The sequence below is a fragment of the Chlorocebus sabaeus genome, chromosome 26 (assembly GCF_047675955.1).
Source record: "Chlorocebus sabaeus isolate Y175 chromosome 26, mChlSab1.0.hap1, whole genome shotgun sequence".
In the NCBI taxonomy this organism is placed as follows: Eukaryota; Metazoa; Chordata; class Mammalia; order Primates; family Cercopithecidae; genus Chlorocebus; species Chlorocebus sabaeus.
Window position 1 is genome coordinate 15,952,367 of NC_132929.1, and position 17,234 is coordinate 15,969,600.

Sequence of the window (17,234 nt, forward strand, 5' to 3'; positions counted from 1 at the left end):
GTTCAAGACCAGCCTGGGCAACATAGTTAAGACGTGTCTCTATTTAAAAAGTTTATATAAAGCGCGTATGATAATCATACAAATGCATGACAATAAACAATGCCTTATGAAAGTGCCCAGCATGCCCACTATAATGTTACTGTTTGTTTTTGAACTTTGTGGTGGTAGGAGGTACTTCTTGAAATTTTCACTCTCAAACGTTTATTCCTTGAGTTAACCCACCAACACTATGACTGCAGTCACTCACGGACTCACGAAAAATTGGGTAAATGATTATTTTTTGTTTTCATTAATTGTTCTTAAGTGTATGGATAGCTCACATTTATTTCAATGTTTAATATTAAAAGTGTTTCGAGTCTTTATTTAGAAGTTTGGTGATGTTTTTGTGACCAGAAATATGCCATAGGAACATAACTCTTGTTTACGTCGATCAGCCTGTGGTAAAATTGGTTTTGTTACATGTCATTTTGATTAAAGTCATAGTTTCCAAGAAGCTGTCTCCAATGTTAAGTGAGAACTTATTGTAGTTAAAAAGATATGACTGATTACAACTTGAATTATTAATCACAGTTACTTTAAGTTTTCAGCGCTCATCTAGACTGAAGTCCCATATAACTTTCACTCTGTTTCAAAGATTAGTGCCAATGTGTCTCTCTTTTTAAGTCCAGAGATGATGTCTCTTAGAAGTAGTCTTCTATCTAACAAATGCAAGCCTCTGAAGTGCAGAATACATAATGGCAATTACCTCCAAAACGTTTTGGGGATTCTCTCAGTAGGCTTGATAGAATTGGGTGTGAGGATACAGGGGATTGTGACTAGTAAACTGTGTTTGTTTGCTTCTGCTTTTGGCTACCTATATGTACAAACTTCAGTTTTGAGTCATCATTGAAACATGGGACATTAGTCACACCCACACGTTGCTAATTTTAATTTTTTCTTTTTGAGACAGGGTCTTGCTCTGTTGCCTAGGCTGCAGTGCAGTGATGTGATCATGGCTCACTGCAGCTTCGACCACCTGAACCCAAGCAATGCTCCCACCTCAGTCTTCTAAGTAGCCATGACCACAGGCATGTACCATCACGCCTGGCTAATTTTTCACTTTTTGTAGAGATGGGGGTCTTCCTGTGTTGCCCAGGGTGGTCTTTAACTCCTGGGCTCAAGCACTCCTCCTGCCTCAGCCTCCCAAAGTGGTAGGATTATAGGCATGAGCTACCACGTCTGGCACTAATTTTAAATTAAACTAGATGATGCATTCAGTGGTAGGCATAGAATTACTTGTTGCCTTTTTGTCTACTTTGCCAAATTTATAACACTTTTGTTCCCTTCTTTTCTTTCTGCATTAAGCCCTATTCATTTTTCTTTTCTTTAAGGAAAGAGGTGGGGTCTCGCTATGTTGCCCAGGCTGGTATTAAACTCCTGGCTCAATAAATCCTCCCACTTTGGCCTCACAAAGTGGTGGGATTACAGGTGTGAGCCACCACACATGGCAATGCCCTATTCTTATAGTACTGTCTACAACATCCTTGCCAAGCTGTCTCCCATTGGGCAATACTGTAGCCATAAACTTGAAAAACAGCTAACAAAGAAGCTTAGACATATAATAATAATAATAATAATAATACTGTGTCAGTCCACTATATTCAACACAAGACCGTGAATAATCACCTATCGGAAGACATTTACAATAATCTGGTGCTATAATAGTCAATGTTGGTATGAGATTTACATTTGTTTCCTTCTTCACAGTGAAGCCATGTCCCTGGAGGGAGATGAATGGGAACTGAGTAAAGAAAATGTACAACCTTTAAGGCAAGGGCGGATCATGTCCACACTTCAGGGAGCATTGGCACAAGAATCTGCCTGTAACAATACTCTTCAGCAGCAGAAACGGTGTGTAGAATGTCTGAGTCTCAACCTGTCATCATTCATCCCTAATGTTGTAGATAACGTGGGTGTGGATCCATGCGGGATGGCATAATGAGTACTCTTCAAAAATTGGTAGTATGAAAATCTGTTCTCTAGCTGCCTTCATATCACATGACAGCCATCTGAAGATATCCTCAAGTATAATTAAGAACAAAGGCTATAGGATTTCATTTCATTGTGGTGCAGCCAAACTCTTTTTATCAATAGAAATGCGATTTATACAGGGGACAGTGATAAACATAGTAAAGCAAGTATTACATTGCAATGCTTCCCAAAAGTATTAGGAAGTTATTTTTGAGAGTATGACAAAAGAAATAGTGGTCTCCAAAGACATGTAAACCTCAGAACAATTGAATTTATACTAGAAAGTTCTCAATAATGATGTAACAAACTCTGGATAAATAAAAGCTGAAAAATACTCTTATGTTATTCAAATGGACCTGTGGATCTTGTTCTCCTTTAATACATGTTTTGATAAATATGCTTTTTTTAAAAAAAAGGTAAATCAAAATATCAGTTTCTACCTTCAATCTCTGAGAAAAAGAAATACTGCCATTACAGGCAAATTATCATAATTTGGGATTATAATGTAATGACTATTCTTATTAATCTCTTTGGATTTTTTTTTTTTAATATGACAGGGTCTCCCTCTATCACCCAGGTTGGAGTACAGTGGCCTAATCTCAGCTCACTGTAACCTCTGCCTCCCGGGTTCAAGTGATTCTCCCACCTCAGCCTCCCAAATAGCTGGAATTACAGGCATGCACCGCCACACCTGGGTAATTTTTGTATTTTTAGTAGAGATGGAGCCTTGCCATGTTGGCTGTGCTGGTCTTGAACTCCTGAGCTCAAGCAATCCACCCACCTTGGCATCCCAAAGTGCTAGGATTACAGGCGTGAGCCACCACACCCAGCCTCATTCATCATATTTTTTCATGTTACATGCATCAGTAGATTACTCTTTTTATTGCTGAATAGGATTTCATTTATTTATTCACCAATTGATGAATATTTAGATTCTTCCAGTTTTGTGCTTTATGAATAATGTTGCTATGGACATTCTTGTACAAGGCTTTTGTTTTTTTTTTTTTTTTTTTTTAGAGATGGAGACTCGCACTGTTGCCCAGGCTGGAGTGCAGTGGTATAATCTTGGCTCACTGGAAGCTCCACCTCCTGGGTTCATGCCAGTCTCCTGCCTCAGCCTCCCTGGTAGCTAGGACTACAGGCGCCCGCTACCACGCCCGGCTAATTTATTCTATTTTTTAGTAGAAACGGGGTTTCACCGTGTTAGCCAGGGTGGTCTCCATCTCCTGACCTTGTGATCCGCCCACCTCAGCCTCCCAAAAGTGCTGGGATTACAGGCGTGAGCCACCGCGCCCGGCAGTAGACATAATTTTCATTTCCCTTGGAATGGAATTGTTGAACCATAGAATAGATGTATGTTTAACTGTTAAAGAAACTGGTTTACCAAAGTGCTTGTAAGATTTTACATTCCTACCAGCAACTCGTGAGAGTTCATTTGTGCCAAATCCACTCCAGTATTTGGCGTTGTCAATCTTTTTCGTTTTAGCCATTCTAGTTTTGTGGAGTTTTGTGTCTAGTTTTGTGTCTCATTACTTTGCATTTCCCTGGTGACTAATAATGGTGAATGTTTTTTCACATGCTTTTTGGCCTTTTGTATATCTTCTTTTGTGGTGTATCTGTTTAGATATTTTGCCCAGTTTTCAAATTGTGTTGCAGGGGTTATTTATTTACTTTTCTCAGGAGCATAGATTCAAGTTTTCCCTGATTCAAGTTTCAGGAACATAGTTCAAGATTCCCTGAATCTATGCTCCCCAGTAGGGATTCTTTAGTCTCTGTAGTCTCTATATTAGTCTTTTATCAAATATATGTGTTGCAAGTATTTTTTTCCCTCACCCATGGCTGTTTATTTTCTGGGTGTTTTTTTTTAACTGCTAAGTTTTAAATTTTGATGAAGTTCAATTAATTAGTGTTTTTCTTTTATGGTTAGTACTTTTTATGTCCTCTTCAGGAGACTTTTGCCTACCCCAAAGTCACAAAGATACTCTCTTATGTTTTCTTTTACTAGTTTCATTATTTCAGCTTTTTTTTGAGATGATGTTTTGCTCTTATTGCCCAGGCTGGAGCATAATGGCACACTCTCAGCTCACTGCAACCTCCACCTCCTGGGTTCAAGCGATTCTCCTGCCTCAGCCTCCCGACTAGCTGGGATTATAGGCGCACACCACCATGCCTGGCTAATTTTTTGTACTTTTAGTAGAGACAGGGTTTCACCATGGCCAGGCTGGTCTGGAACTTCTGACCCCAGGTGATCCGCTGGCCTCGGCCTCCCAGAGTGCTAGGATTACAGGCGTGAGTCACTGCGCCTGGCCAAGTATTGTTTTAGCTTTTACGTTTAGGTGTATGATTTATCTTAAATTAATCTTAAATTTATCCTTATATATGGTGTGGGGTTGGAGTAAAAAAGTTTTTTTCTCCCCATATGGGTTATCTTTCTAGTTGTTCTGCTGCCATTTGTTAGATTTTTTTTCCTTTCCTCATTGAATTGCATTGGGGCCCTTTTCAAAAATCATTTGACCACATATGTGTGAGTTATTTCTGGACTCTATATGCTGTTCTATTGATCAAATTGTTTATCCTTTCACCAATAATACACTGTCTTGATTAGTTTTACATAGCAAGTCCAGCAGAGTGAGTTCTACAGCGTTTGTTCTTTTTCAGAATTGCTTTAGTTATTCTTGGTCCTTTGCCTTTGCAAACAACTTTTGAAATCATCTTGGCAATTTCTAGAAAAGAGCCTACTGAAAAGGAAAAAAAAAAGGCTGGGCCTGGTGGCTCATGCCTGTAATCCCAGCACTTTAGGAGGCCGAGGCGGGCGGATCACCTGAGGTGAGGAGTTTGAGACCAGCCTGAGCAACATGGAGAAACCCTATCTCTACTAGAAATACAAAATTAGCCGGGCATGGTGGCAGATGCCTGTAATCCCAGCTACTTGGGAGGCTGAGACAGGAGAATCGCTTGAACCCAGGAGGCAGAGGTTGTGGTGAGCCGAGATCGCGCCATTGCACTCCAGCCTGGGCAACAAGAGCGAAATTCTGTCTCAAAAAAAAAAAAAAAGAGAGAGAGAAAAGAAAAGAACCTACTGGGATTTTGATTACGTTGGTTTGAATCTACAGATCAATTGATAAGATTGCTGATTTTTATCAGTAACATCTTAGATTTTATTTTTTCACCATTTCTGCAGATAATCTCATTATTTCACACTTTAATTGCCATATTAGCCTCATAATTGTGGTCCCTTCTTATGCCTGGCTAGCCTTATAAAGTTCTTGATTAATCTTTTTGAAATCTTATATTTAAGATGCCCTCCAATAGTGGCTGGAGTAGATGGAATCCAAAGTCTTTAAATTTACATTTGAAGCATATGCTTCTTACTTCTCCAGGGGTCTCCGTTTGTTCTCGGTACTGACTTTATGTTACAGCTTAGGGTCCACTCACTTTCCTTTGGATGAACTCTTCCACCTTCGTAATTTTATTCAATATTAGTTTCCCTCTGTCTTGAAAAAACTGTTTTTCTTTCAAATTCCGTGGTTCCTTCAGAGTCTCACCTTCTGAGGCTGCTTCTGTGATACCTCCTTTTGACTTCTTAAAGCCTTTACTATCCATTCTTGGCAACTATAATTTCGTATACCGCTTTGTATTACTAGTTCATTTTTCATTTGTGTACTTTGTTTTTCTTATTAGAGTATAGATTCCCATGTGACAGGAACTAATTTATTATTTTTAGATCAAACATAACTTCTTATCCAATTTTTATTAATCATTTATCCAAATTATGGCTTATTACCTAATTCTTCCCCTCTATTCTAACTGGTCAGTCTTAATTTGGTCTTAGCCTTCCCTGCCTTTGCCAGCATTTTATAGTCATATGTTACCCTTTCTTTGAGGTATTCTCCAAATTATCTATGGTATTATTCTTCTCTGACTAATGTTACCCATGGAATTTTTTTTTGAACTTTAAAATTCTTATTTATATATTTGTTCATGTGTGTAAACCCTTTACATTTAAGACTGGTCAACCTAATAACAAAGTACTATTATTATCCCCATTTTACAAATAAAGAAACTGAAAACAGAGTTTTAAGTAGCTTGCCCATGTTACTCAGCTTGTGATTGGTGGAGCTGAATTTGAATCTAGGTTGTCTTGTTCCAGAGTTTTTAACTGCTGTGTGATATTAATACTACTTTTCTGTATGTTGTCTTGAAATTTATTTCTCTAATTTCTATATATTTTCTCTCTCTTCTTATGTTAAGTAGAATCTTATTTCTATTCTTCTTTTTTTTTTTTTTTGAGACAGAATCTCGCTCTGTTGCTCAGGCTGAAGTGCAGTGCTGCGATCTCTGCTCACTGTAACCTCTACTTCTGGGTTGAAGCGCTCCTCCCACCTCAGCCTCCCGAATATCTGGGATTACAGGTGCTTGGCACCACGCCCAGCTGATTTTTGTATTTTTAGTAGATGGGGTTTCACCATGTTGCCCAGGCTGGTCTCAAACTCCTGACCTCAGGTGATCCACCCCCGTTGGCCTCCCAAAGTGTTGGGATTATAGGTATTCGCCACCATGCCTGGCCTTTTTCTATTATTTAACAAACCCATAAACTCTAGTGCAATAATTTAGATCAATATGACCTACTTATTACATGAATAAAAATGGAAGTGATACTTGTTCATTGGCTGTTGTCACTATTGCATATGCTAACTTTTTCTGTTTAAATTTCAGGGCATTTGAATCTGAAATTCGATTTTACACTGGACATGACCCTCTGGATGTTTGGGATAGGTGGGTCTTTTTATTTCACAAGGACAATAGAAACATTAGCAGATAAGTCCTTATGGCCATGTTTCTCAAATTGGGGTACATGGAGTGTGTGTCAGAGTAGACAGTGGTGTCCTGGGGGCACAGTGATCCAGAATAATCATAATATATTTTCCTGAGGTGTTTAAGATTCAGGAAATTTCGAGTTTATGATGTACGCCTTTGAACTACACCCTTGTATCCCTATCGTCAGTTTTTCCCAGAAGCATGTATTAGAGATACTTTGGAGAAGTTTGAGGGATACAGGCTTAGGGTATGTCATTGAGGACCTCAAAAGAAACATGCTTTACTTCTGCTTAAATCCAGAATGAGTCTTGGAGCAGGAACAAAAGTACATGTTCAGTTTAAAATGTGTTCTTATCTTTTTCTTCCCATTTAGGTATATCAGCTGGACAGAGCAGAACTATCCTCAAGGTGGGAAGGAGAGTAATATGTCAACGTTATTAGAAAGAGCTGTAGAAGCACTACAAGGAGAAAAACGATATTACAGTGATCCTCGATTTCTCAATCTCTGGCTTAAATTAGTAAGTCTTTCTCAAGTGTCATCTGAGTTTTAAACTAAGAGATTTTCTCTAGAGGTATCTGGTATACCAAAAAAAAAAAAGTAAAGCCTGAGCCATTTTGAACCATTTAGTAGATTGGAAACATTTAATAAATATGCAATACTTCTTAAATTGGTTCTACTTAAAGGTGGACTTAAATATAGTATAATAAGGTATTTTCGCCCTTTTAAGATTGATCACAAAGTCTGTAGATCTCTCAATGAGTATGGATTATTAATTTATTTTATTTTTTGAAACAGGGTCTCACTCTGTCACCCAGGCTGGAGTGCAGTGGCTCCATCATGGCTCACTGCAGACTAAACCTGGGCTCAAGCAATCCTCTCACCTCAGCCTCCTGAGTAGCTGGGACTACAGGTGCTATGCTGTTACATCCAGCTAATTTTTTAATTTTTAATAGAGATGACGTCTCTCTCTGTTGCCCAGGCTGGTCTCGAACTCATGAGCTCAAGCCATCCTCCCACCTTGGCCTCCTCCCAAAGTGCTGGAATTATTTGACCTCCCAAAGTGCTGGGCCTCCCAAAGTGCTGGGTGTAGGCATAAGCCAACACCCCTAGCCCAGATTACTTACTTATTTGTTCTAAACATAACTGGGTGTAGTGGTTCATGTCTCTGGTCCCAACATTTTGGGAGGCTGAGGTGGGCTGATTGCTTGAGTCCAGGAGTTCAAGACTAGTCAGGGCAACATGGTGAAATCCCTTCTCTACAATAAGTACAAAAATTAGCCAGGTGTGGTGGCACAGCACCTGTAGTCCCAGCTACTCAGGAGGCTGAGGTGGGAGGGTCACTTGAGCCCGGGAAGTCCAGACTACAATGAGCTGAGATTGCACCACTGTACACCAGCCCAGGTGACAGAGCAAGATCCTGTCTCAAAAAAACAAAAACCAAAGCAGAAAAACATAATTGGGCCATTCAACTGTACTGGATGGGAAGGTGCAGGAACTAACATTTGGCAGCAGTGTGGTTGTTTGGGGAAAAACTTCCCTCTGTGATTCTGGTATCCCTTTTACCCCTTTATGAAAGTCATCAACATAAAGAAGTGATATTTTAGTTTTTTATTGGTCTTTGTACTTTTTTCACCTAGTGTATTGCTACAGCCAAAAATGTCTGCCTCAGCTGGGCATGGTGGCTCATGCCTGTAATCCCAGCACTACTTTGTACTGTCTCACTTGACATGTAGGAAAAGCATATTTTTCATTTAAAAAATGACCACGGTTTCTTAGACATTAATATTACTGCTTTTATTCTAAAATAGAAAAAAAAATATTTGGAATTATTTACAACCACTGCAATATGATGAAATATTGACATTAAAAGTGATAAGATTTCTTTCTAAAACAAATCTCTCGACATTAAAAGTGATAAGATTTCTTGCTAAAATAAAGTAAGAAATAAATTTCTTACTAAAATAAGTCTTGAGGAGGACTATTTTAAACTTCCAATACAGTTGACCCTGGAACAACACAGAGCTTAGGTGTGCCCACCCCTCACCCAGTTGAAAATCTGCATGTAACTTTTGGCCCCCAAAATTGTTAGTAGCCTACTGTTGACCAGAAGCCTTACCAATAACATAAAGTTGATGAACACATAGTTTGTATGCTGAATGTATTATATCCTTTTTTTTTCCCACAACAATGTTAGCTAGAGAAAAGAATGTTATTAAGAAAATTTTAAGAAAGAGAACGTGTATTTAATAGTCATTAAGTGGATCTTTATAAAGATCTTCATTCTCGTTGTCTTCACATTGAGTAGGCTGAGGAGGAAGAAAAGAGGTTCGTCTTGCTGTCTCGGGTGGCAGAGATGGAAGAAAATCTGTGTATATGTGAACCTGTGCAGTTCAGAACTGTGTTGTTCAAGGGTCAACTGTAGTTACAAGTATAGAAAATTAGGTAAATCCTGAAGGCATAAGGTACCTTGATTTCCTCAGGACATGCGCAAATATTTTTATATCCTTAGTGAAAGGTTGGAGAAATTACTTTACGGATATTAGTTACAGAAACTTATAATGAAGAATGGCACCCAAAGAATGCTAAACAGATTTGTTAGTCTGGAGACTGTGGACCCTTGTGGTGTAACAATGGGTTTTGTCCTTCATTTGTCACTAGCCTACATAATATCTTTACGCGTAATTTATTAAAAGATTGGAGACTGGGTGCAGTGGCTCCCGCCTGTAATCCCAGCACTTTGGGAGGCCATGGTGGGTGTATCACTTGAGGTCAGGAGTTCGAGACCAGCCTGACCAACATGGTGAAACCTCATCTCTACTAAAAATACAGAAAATACAAAAATTAGCCACACGTGGTGGTGCGCACCTGTAATCCCAGCTACTCAGGAGGCTGAGGCATGAGAATCGCTTGAACCCGGGAGACAGAGGTCGCATGAGCTGAGATCGTGCCACTGCACTCCCCACTAGGCGACAGAGCGAGACTCGGTCTCAGAAAAAAAGATAATAATAAAAAAATAAAAGATTGGATTAGCTGCACCTCTAAAGTGACTTTTAATCCCAAGATTCTATGATTATATTTAATTGGAGTTGTTAAAAGTAACAATTAATTAGAATAATTTATCTGTTTATTTTTGTTAACCTGGTGCTTGTACTGAAGAAGAATATCATAAAAAGCATAATCTAGATGAGTGCTACTGAAAGAAGGGTTTGCATACTGTGTGAGATAAGTACAAAAATTGAAAGTGAGCTTTAGAAACTTTGGTAACAATTTGATGTTGCCGGGACATCCAAACACATCATCATTCTTTGAGTAACTTCTGTTTTTATTGTATTTTATATCAGTCCATAATGGAACACACACATACACACAATAAAACTGGCCCCTTTGCCACAGATTATTTGAGAAGCACTGGTATAGACAACTATCAAATTCAAATGATCAGCACTAGAATGATCAGCAATAATCTGAACTTTGTATATGGCTAACTCGGTACATATTAAACTATGGCTTTTTCTTTGTGGTTCTGGTCAAGAGGAGTAACAGATGAATTCTTCACACTACTTTCTTTTGCTTTGCAGAAGGATTTCTCCAGTGAGTTATTTTATGTGACTCCTACAGTCTAGCTAAGGAAAAAATTGTTTCTGGAAAACATCTGGTATTTTTATTTAAAGGTATAAAATTATTTTAGTTTGGCAATTTAAGGGTTACCAAAAAAAAGGTTTATTTAACTTTTAGATCTATTAATCTAACCATATAGTCCTTTTATTTATGTTATTTTTTTTTTTTTTTTTTTTTTTTTTTGAGGCGGAGTCTTGCTCTGTCGCCCAGGCTGGAGTGCAGTGGCACTATCTCGGCTCACTGCAAGCTCCACCTCCTGGGTTCACGCCATTCTCCTGCCTCAGCCTCCCGAGTAGCTGGGACTACAGGCGCCCGCCACCACGCCCAGCTAATTTTTTTGTATTTTTAGTAGAGATGGGGTTTCACCGTGTTAGCCAGGATGGTCTCGATCTCCTGACCTCGTGATCCACCCATCTCGGCCTCCCAAAGTGCTGGGATTACAGGCTTGAGCCACCGCGCCCGGCCTATTTATGTTATTTCTTAAGTGATCTCATTCAGCACTCTGAATAACCTGATCTTTACTGGCTGTCCCATGCACAAGAACACCAGAACCATTCAGAAAGCTCTCAAAGTAGTGAAATCACTGTTAAACTATATTTATGTAGTGACAGATATCAAAGATTGGATCTTATGCTGGTAGCACATTCAGAATTATAACTTTTCTTGAAACACCACCACATATGAGAAAACATCGCTAATTTAAATAAGCAAGAAAAATCCATTTACTGAATTACTGCAAAATTAAACTATAAAATACTAATCATTTTTGTTAAAGATATAAATAAAACATTTCATTTATTTAAGCATTTGTTGTACTAGACCATGATTAAGGGCTAGCATATAATAGATAGCAATGTCTTCTGACTTTGTAGAGCTTAGTTTATCTGAAAGACAAATGTGAAGCCATTAATTGTAACTGTAACAAAAAGAAAATTACGAGTTCTGTAGGAACATATACAAGAAGGACTTAATCTAGGCTAGACAATTAGGAACAGATAAATAGGAGACATTTAGTAAAGTAACAAATGGTAGCTTCTCTAGTAGTAAAAGAACTCCTAACTAGAACATTGAAATGCTATTTTTGGCTGGGAGCGGTGGCTCATGCCTGTAATCCCAGCACTTTGGGAGGCTGAGGTGGATAGATCACGAGGTCAAGAGATAGAGACCATCCTGGCAACATGGTGAAAACCCGTCTCTACTAAAAATACAAAAATTAGCCCGGCGTGGTGGCGCGTGCCTGTAGTCCCAGCTAATTGGGAGGCTGAGGCAGGAGAACCACTTGAACCTGGGAGGCAGAAGTAGCAGTGAGCCAAGATTGCGCTGCTGCACTCCAGCCTGGCGACAGAGTGAGACTCCGTCTCGAAAAGAAAAAAAAGAAATGCTATTTTTATGTGAAATTAGGAATTGTTTTTAATAGCTTCTAATGCTGATTAGAGTCTGGTGGAATGAGTATTTTTGCGAATTATTAAATTTTAGCATTAACAATTTTTACAACCATCTCAGAAAGCAATTTGTTACCTTTTAACATAGTTCTAGGAATTTCTCTTAATGGAATAATGTAAAATGTGAAAGGTTGTATGCATGAAGTTATTTATTTTAGAATTATTTATAATTGGGCAAAATTAGAAGTTGTTTAAATATCCAGAAGTAGATGAACAGTTAAATTATGGAAGCTCTATTAGATGAAACATGATGAGTTCGTTTAAAAATAATAGTGAAAAGAATTCGAGGCTGCAGTGAACTATGATTGCGCCACTACAGTCCAGCCTGGGCAGCAGAGCAAGACCTTGTCTCTAGAAATAAAAATAAAAATAAAAAATAATGGTTAAGTGTAAGCAGGCAGCATGGAAAAGTGAATGATGCAGTATTATAGTGGAATAAAAGCAAATTTTATTATGATCAAAACTTTATAAGATAATATATAACCTTTTATCCTTAAGGAAAAAAAGACTGAAAAAATTTATCAAAATGTTTATGATGTGAGATTTTTAGTGATATTTTCCACCCTGTTGCTAATAGAGTTATCTACATTGTATATGGTCTCATAAAGTCCCTTCTAAAACACAGATTTGACTATGTCATTCCTTTGCTTATCGCTCACCCACCCTTAATACATGTAACAATTACTATTAGGCAGATTCAAAATTGCTTAGCTTGACATTCAAGGCCTATCACAGCCTTTTTCTCCAGACTGCTACCTTACCTGGACCCCTGCATAACTTTTAATTTTCTGTATCTTTGCTTATGCTATTTTCTGTATCTTTGCTTATGCTATTTTCTGTGGCTGAAATACCCTTCCCTTCCCAGTTTCCACCTGATGAAAGTCCATTTCTCCTCCAGGGCTAAGCTCAAATGTTAACCCCTTCCTGCCTGCTTTTTCTTCTTTTCTTTAGAGACAGGGTCTCACTCTGTCACCTAGGCTAGAGTGCAGTGGTACTGTCATAGTTCACTGCAGCCTCAAACTCTGGGACTCAAGTGATTCTCCTGCCTCAGCCTCCTGGGTAGCTGGGACTACAGGCACCTTCCACCATGCCCAGCTAAATTTTAAAATTTTGTTGTAGGGTCTTGTTATGTTGCCCAGGCTTGTCTCAAACTCCGAACCTCAAGCGATCCTCCTACTCCTACCTCGGCCTCCCAAAGTGCTGTAATTACAGGCGTAAGCCACCGCACCTGGCTTATTACTCCTTCTTGAAGCCTTTACTCTCCAACTCTTCTTCTTACAAATCTCTCAATTTTGTCTCTTTTTTAGGTCCTCCCAGTGTATGGTCCTTATCACATTGTAATAATGGATTTTTTTTCAATACAGGAATTGCATGTAGTATCTCCAGTGATTGTTTGGCATCTAATAGGCATTCAATATGTGAATAGAAATTAGTTAACTGTTAACACTTTTGTTACAGGGGCGTTTATGCAATGAGCCTTTGGATATGTACAGTTACTTGCACAACCAAGGGATTGGTGTTTCACTTGCTCAGTTCTATATCTCATGGGCAGAAGAATATGAAGCTAGAGAAAACTTTAGGAAAGCAGATGCGATATTTCAGGAAGGGATTCAACAGAAGGCTGAACCACTAGAAAGACTACAGTCCCAGCACCGGTAAACTTTCTTTGGAGCTTGTCTTAACTCTTTAAAAATAATAGAAGTAAATTATCTCTTTTTTGCGTCTGAATAAAGTGCTTTCTGGTGGATTGGCATGTTAAGTTTACTTAGTTACTATTCAATTTTTTTAAAGATATATTTAAAAAATTTTATTTATCATAGAGTAAAATCCACTCTTTGGTATACAGTACTATGAGTAAAAAGACTTGTAATCATCAACATTACCATGATACAGAATAATTTCACACTCCCTAAAATAATTCCCTTTGTAGGGAACATCACACACCGGGGCCTGTCATGGGGTGGGGGGAGGAGGGGAGGGATAGCATTAGGAGATATACCTAATGTAAATGACGATTTAATGGGTGCAGCACACCAACATGGCACATGTATACATATGTAACAAACCTGCATGTTGTGCACATTATATACCCTAGAACTTAAAGTATAATTTAAAAAAAAAGAAGAAGAATTCCCTTTGTAGTTAGTGCCTATGCTTAACCCAAACCCCTGGCAAACACTGATTTATTCTCCAGCCCTGTGGTTTTGCCTTTTCCAGAGTGCTATATAAATGGAGTCATATACAGCCTTTTGAGTCTGGCTTCTTTGATTTAGCATAATGCATTTGAGTTGTAAAAGTTCTTTATAGATTGTAAATATAAGCCTTTGTCAGATATGTGATTTGAAAATATTTTCTCTCGGCTTAAGCCTGGTCTGTTCATTTTCTTAACTGTCTTTTTTAGAACAGAAGTTTTTAATTTTAAAGAAGTCTAATTTACAAGATTTTCTTGTATGAATTGTGCTTTTGATATGTCTAAGAATTTTTTATCTAGCCAAAGGTTGTCATAGAGATTTTCATCTTCAAGTTTTCATCTTGAAGTTTTATAATTTCACTTTTTACATTTAGATCTCTGATCCATTTTGAGTTAATTTTTGTAGAAGATAGAGGTTTTTTTTTTTTAGCATTTTAATGTTCATTTGCTCCAATGCCATTTGTTGAGAAGACTAATCTTTCTCCATTGAATTGCCTTTATACCTTGATTTAAAAAAAATTAGTTTATCATATTTATGTAGGTTTATTTCTATTATTCTGTTTTTTCTACCGATATCTGTGTCTATCCATTAGTGTTTACCATGCTATCTATACCCTTATAGTAAGTCTAGAAAGCAGATAAAATGAGTCCTCTAACTTTGTTCTTACATTTAACTCTGGTAGTTCATTTGACTTTCTATATAAGTTTTAGAATCAGCTTTCTGGGATTTTGATTAGGATTATACAGGAATATGGTAAATATGGTATAATTCTCCATTTGTTTAGGCTTTTTTTTTTTTTTTAAGTAAACTTTGGTAGATTTTTGTCTTTCAAGGAATTGATCCATTCATCCAAGTTAATGAGTTTGTGGGCATAGACTTGTTCATAATATTCCCTTACTATGCTTTTAATGTCTGCAGGTTATGTAGTGATTCTCCCTCTTTCTCCTGATATTGGTAATCTGTGTCTTCTCAGTGTAGCTAAGATATCAATTTTATTGATTGTTTTAGAAAACCAGCTTTTGGGTTCACTGATTTTTTTTTTTTTCTCTTAATGATTTTCTGTTCTTAATTTTATTTCTGCACTTTATTTCTTTCCGTTTACTTTGGGTATAACTTGCTCTTCTTTTTGTAGTTTAAGGTGAAACCCTAGATCACTGATTCTAGACCTTTCTCTTTTTCTAATATAAGCATTTAGTGCTCTAAATTCCCTTCTAAGCACTGCTTTAGTTGTATCCCACAAGTTGTGATATACTGTATTTTCATTTCAATTTAGTTCAAAATATTTTCTAACTTGTCTTGTGTCTTCCTTTTGACCCATAAGTTACTTAGAATGTATTACTTAAGTTAGTAAGTGTTTTTGGATTTTTCAGATATCTGCTATTGATATCTAGTTTAATTCCATAGTGGTCAGAGAACATAATGTATATGGTTTCAAGTCTTAAATTTGTTAAGGTTTGTTTTATCACCCAGATTATGGTTTATCTTGTTGAATGTTTCATGTACACTTGAAAAATACGTGTATTCTGTTTTTTAGAGTGTAATATTCTGTAAATATAATTTAGGGCAAGTTGACTGGTAGTCTGTTCTGGTCTTCTGTATCATTGATGACTTTCTGTCTACTTGTTATATCAATTACTAAGAATGGTTTTGAAGCCTCTTTGTGATTTTGTCTATTTCTTTTAGTCCCATCAATTTTGCTTAATATATTTTGAAGTTCTGTTGTTACATGCATAAACATTTAGAATTGACCCCTGTATCATTTAGAATTGACCCCTGTATCATTATATAATGTCTCCCTTTATCCCTGATAATACTCCTTGTTCAGAAGTCTACCTGGTCTGATATTAGTACAGCTACTCCAGCTTCATTTTTGTTTGTATGATACATCTTTTCCCTTTCTTTACTTTAAAAAACAAAACAAAAAAACAAACAAAAAAAACACTTTTAGAGTTGTGTAATCATCATTACAATCTAATTTTAGAACATTTTTCACACCCTAAAATGAACCCCATGCCCAGTAGCAGTCACTCCCCATTCCTACTTACCTTGCTCCTAGGCAACCACTGCTCTGCTCTTCGTGTCTATGGATTTGCTTATTCTGGACATTTCAGTTAAACGGAATCCTACAATACATGGTCTTTTGTGACTGGCTTCTTTCACTTAGCGTACTATTTCCTTTTTTTTTTTTTTTCCAGAGAGGGGAGGGTGGAACGGGGATTTTCAGCATACTATTTTCAAGGTTCATCATAAATGAACATAGTTGCGACATGTATCAGTACTTTATTCCTGTTTATTGCCGAATGATATTCCATCATATGAATATTATTTATCCATTTTATTTATCCATTCATCAGTTAGTGAACCTTTAGGTTGTTTGCAACTTTTGACTATTACAAAATAGTACTGTGTGAACATTTGTGTAACAGGTTTTTGTGTCATTTTCTTTTTACCTTTTTGTTAAGCCAGTCGAATTTAGCAGTGGAGGGTTATATACCAACTTTAGTGATACTTATAAGTTAATTAACTTCTTTAACTTTTAACCTGTCTATGTCTTTATATTTTTCAAGTGGGTTTCTTATATACAGCAAATAGTTGGATCGTGTTTTTTCCATGAACTCTAACAATATCTTTTTTGTTATGTTGAGGCCATTCAATAGAATTTTTAATATTGTTGGGTTTAGGTCTACTATTTTATTATTTGTTCCATGTCTTTTGTTCCTCTTTGTCCTCTTTCCTACCTTCTTTTGGATTATCTGAATATTTTTTAGTATTTCATTTTAAATTGTATTATCGGCTTTTTGTCTATTACAACTTTTTAAGTCGTTGCTATAAGGTATATAATATACCTAAACTTTCACATTCTACTTAGAGTTAATATTTTACCGTTTAAAGTAAAATGCAGAAGCTTTATAACCATAAAGATTCCTTTATATTCCCTACTCTTTTGGTATACTTGCCATATGTATTGCCTCTATATGCATTAAAAACCCCACCAGACAATATTTTGTTTTGCTTTCAAAAGCCATGTATATATCTTAAATAACTTAGGAAAATAGTCTTTCGTGTTTACCCTTTTTTTTTTGTTGTTGTTCTTTCTTCATTCCTGAAGCTCCAAGTTCCCTTCTAGTATCATTTCCCTTTAGTCTGAAGAAC

The 17,234-nt window shown here is 37.1% G+C and overlaps 1 protein-coding gene across 3 annotated transcripts in view; it reads left to right on the forward strand.

The window, feature by feature from the left end:
* Positions 1–17,234, forward strand: part of BUB1B (BUB1 mitotic checkpoint serine/threonine kinase B) — a 66,492-nt gene that overhangs the window by 2,398 nt on the left and 46,860 nt on the right. For all 3 annotated transcript variants that reach the window (XM_008017062.3, XM_008017061.3, XM_038009829.2), the window contains exons 2-5: positions 1,747–1,890; positions 6,727–6,786; positions 7,202–7,346; positions 13,348–13,544. In XM_008017062.3, the coding sequence (XP_008015253.2) occupies positions 1,747–1,890; positions 6,727–6,786; positions 7,202–7,346; positions 13,348–13,544 (546 nt within the window). The remainder of the gene's footprint in view (positions 1–1,746; positions 1,891–6,726; positions 6,787–7,201; positions 7,347–13,347; positions 13,545–17,234) is intronic.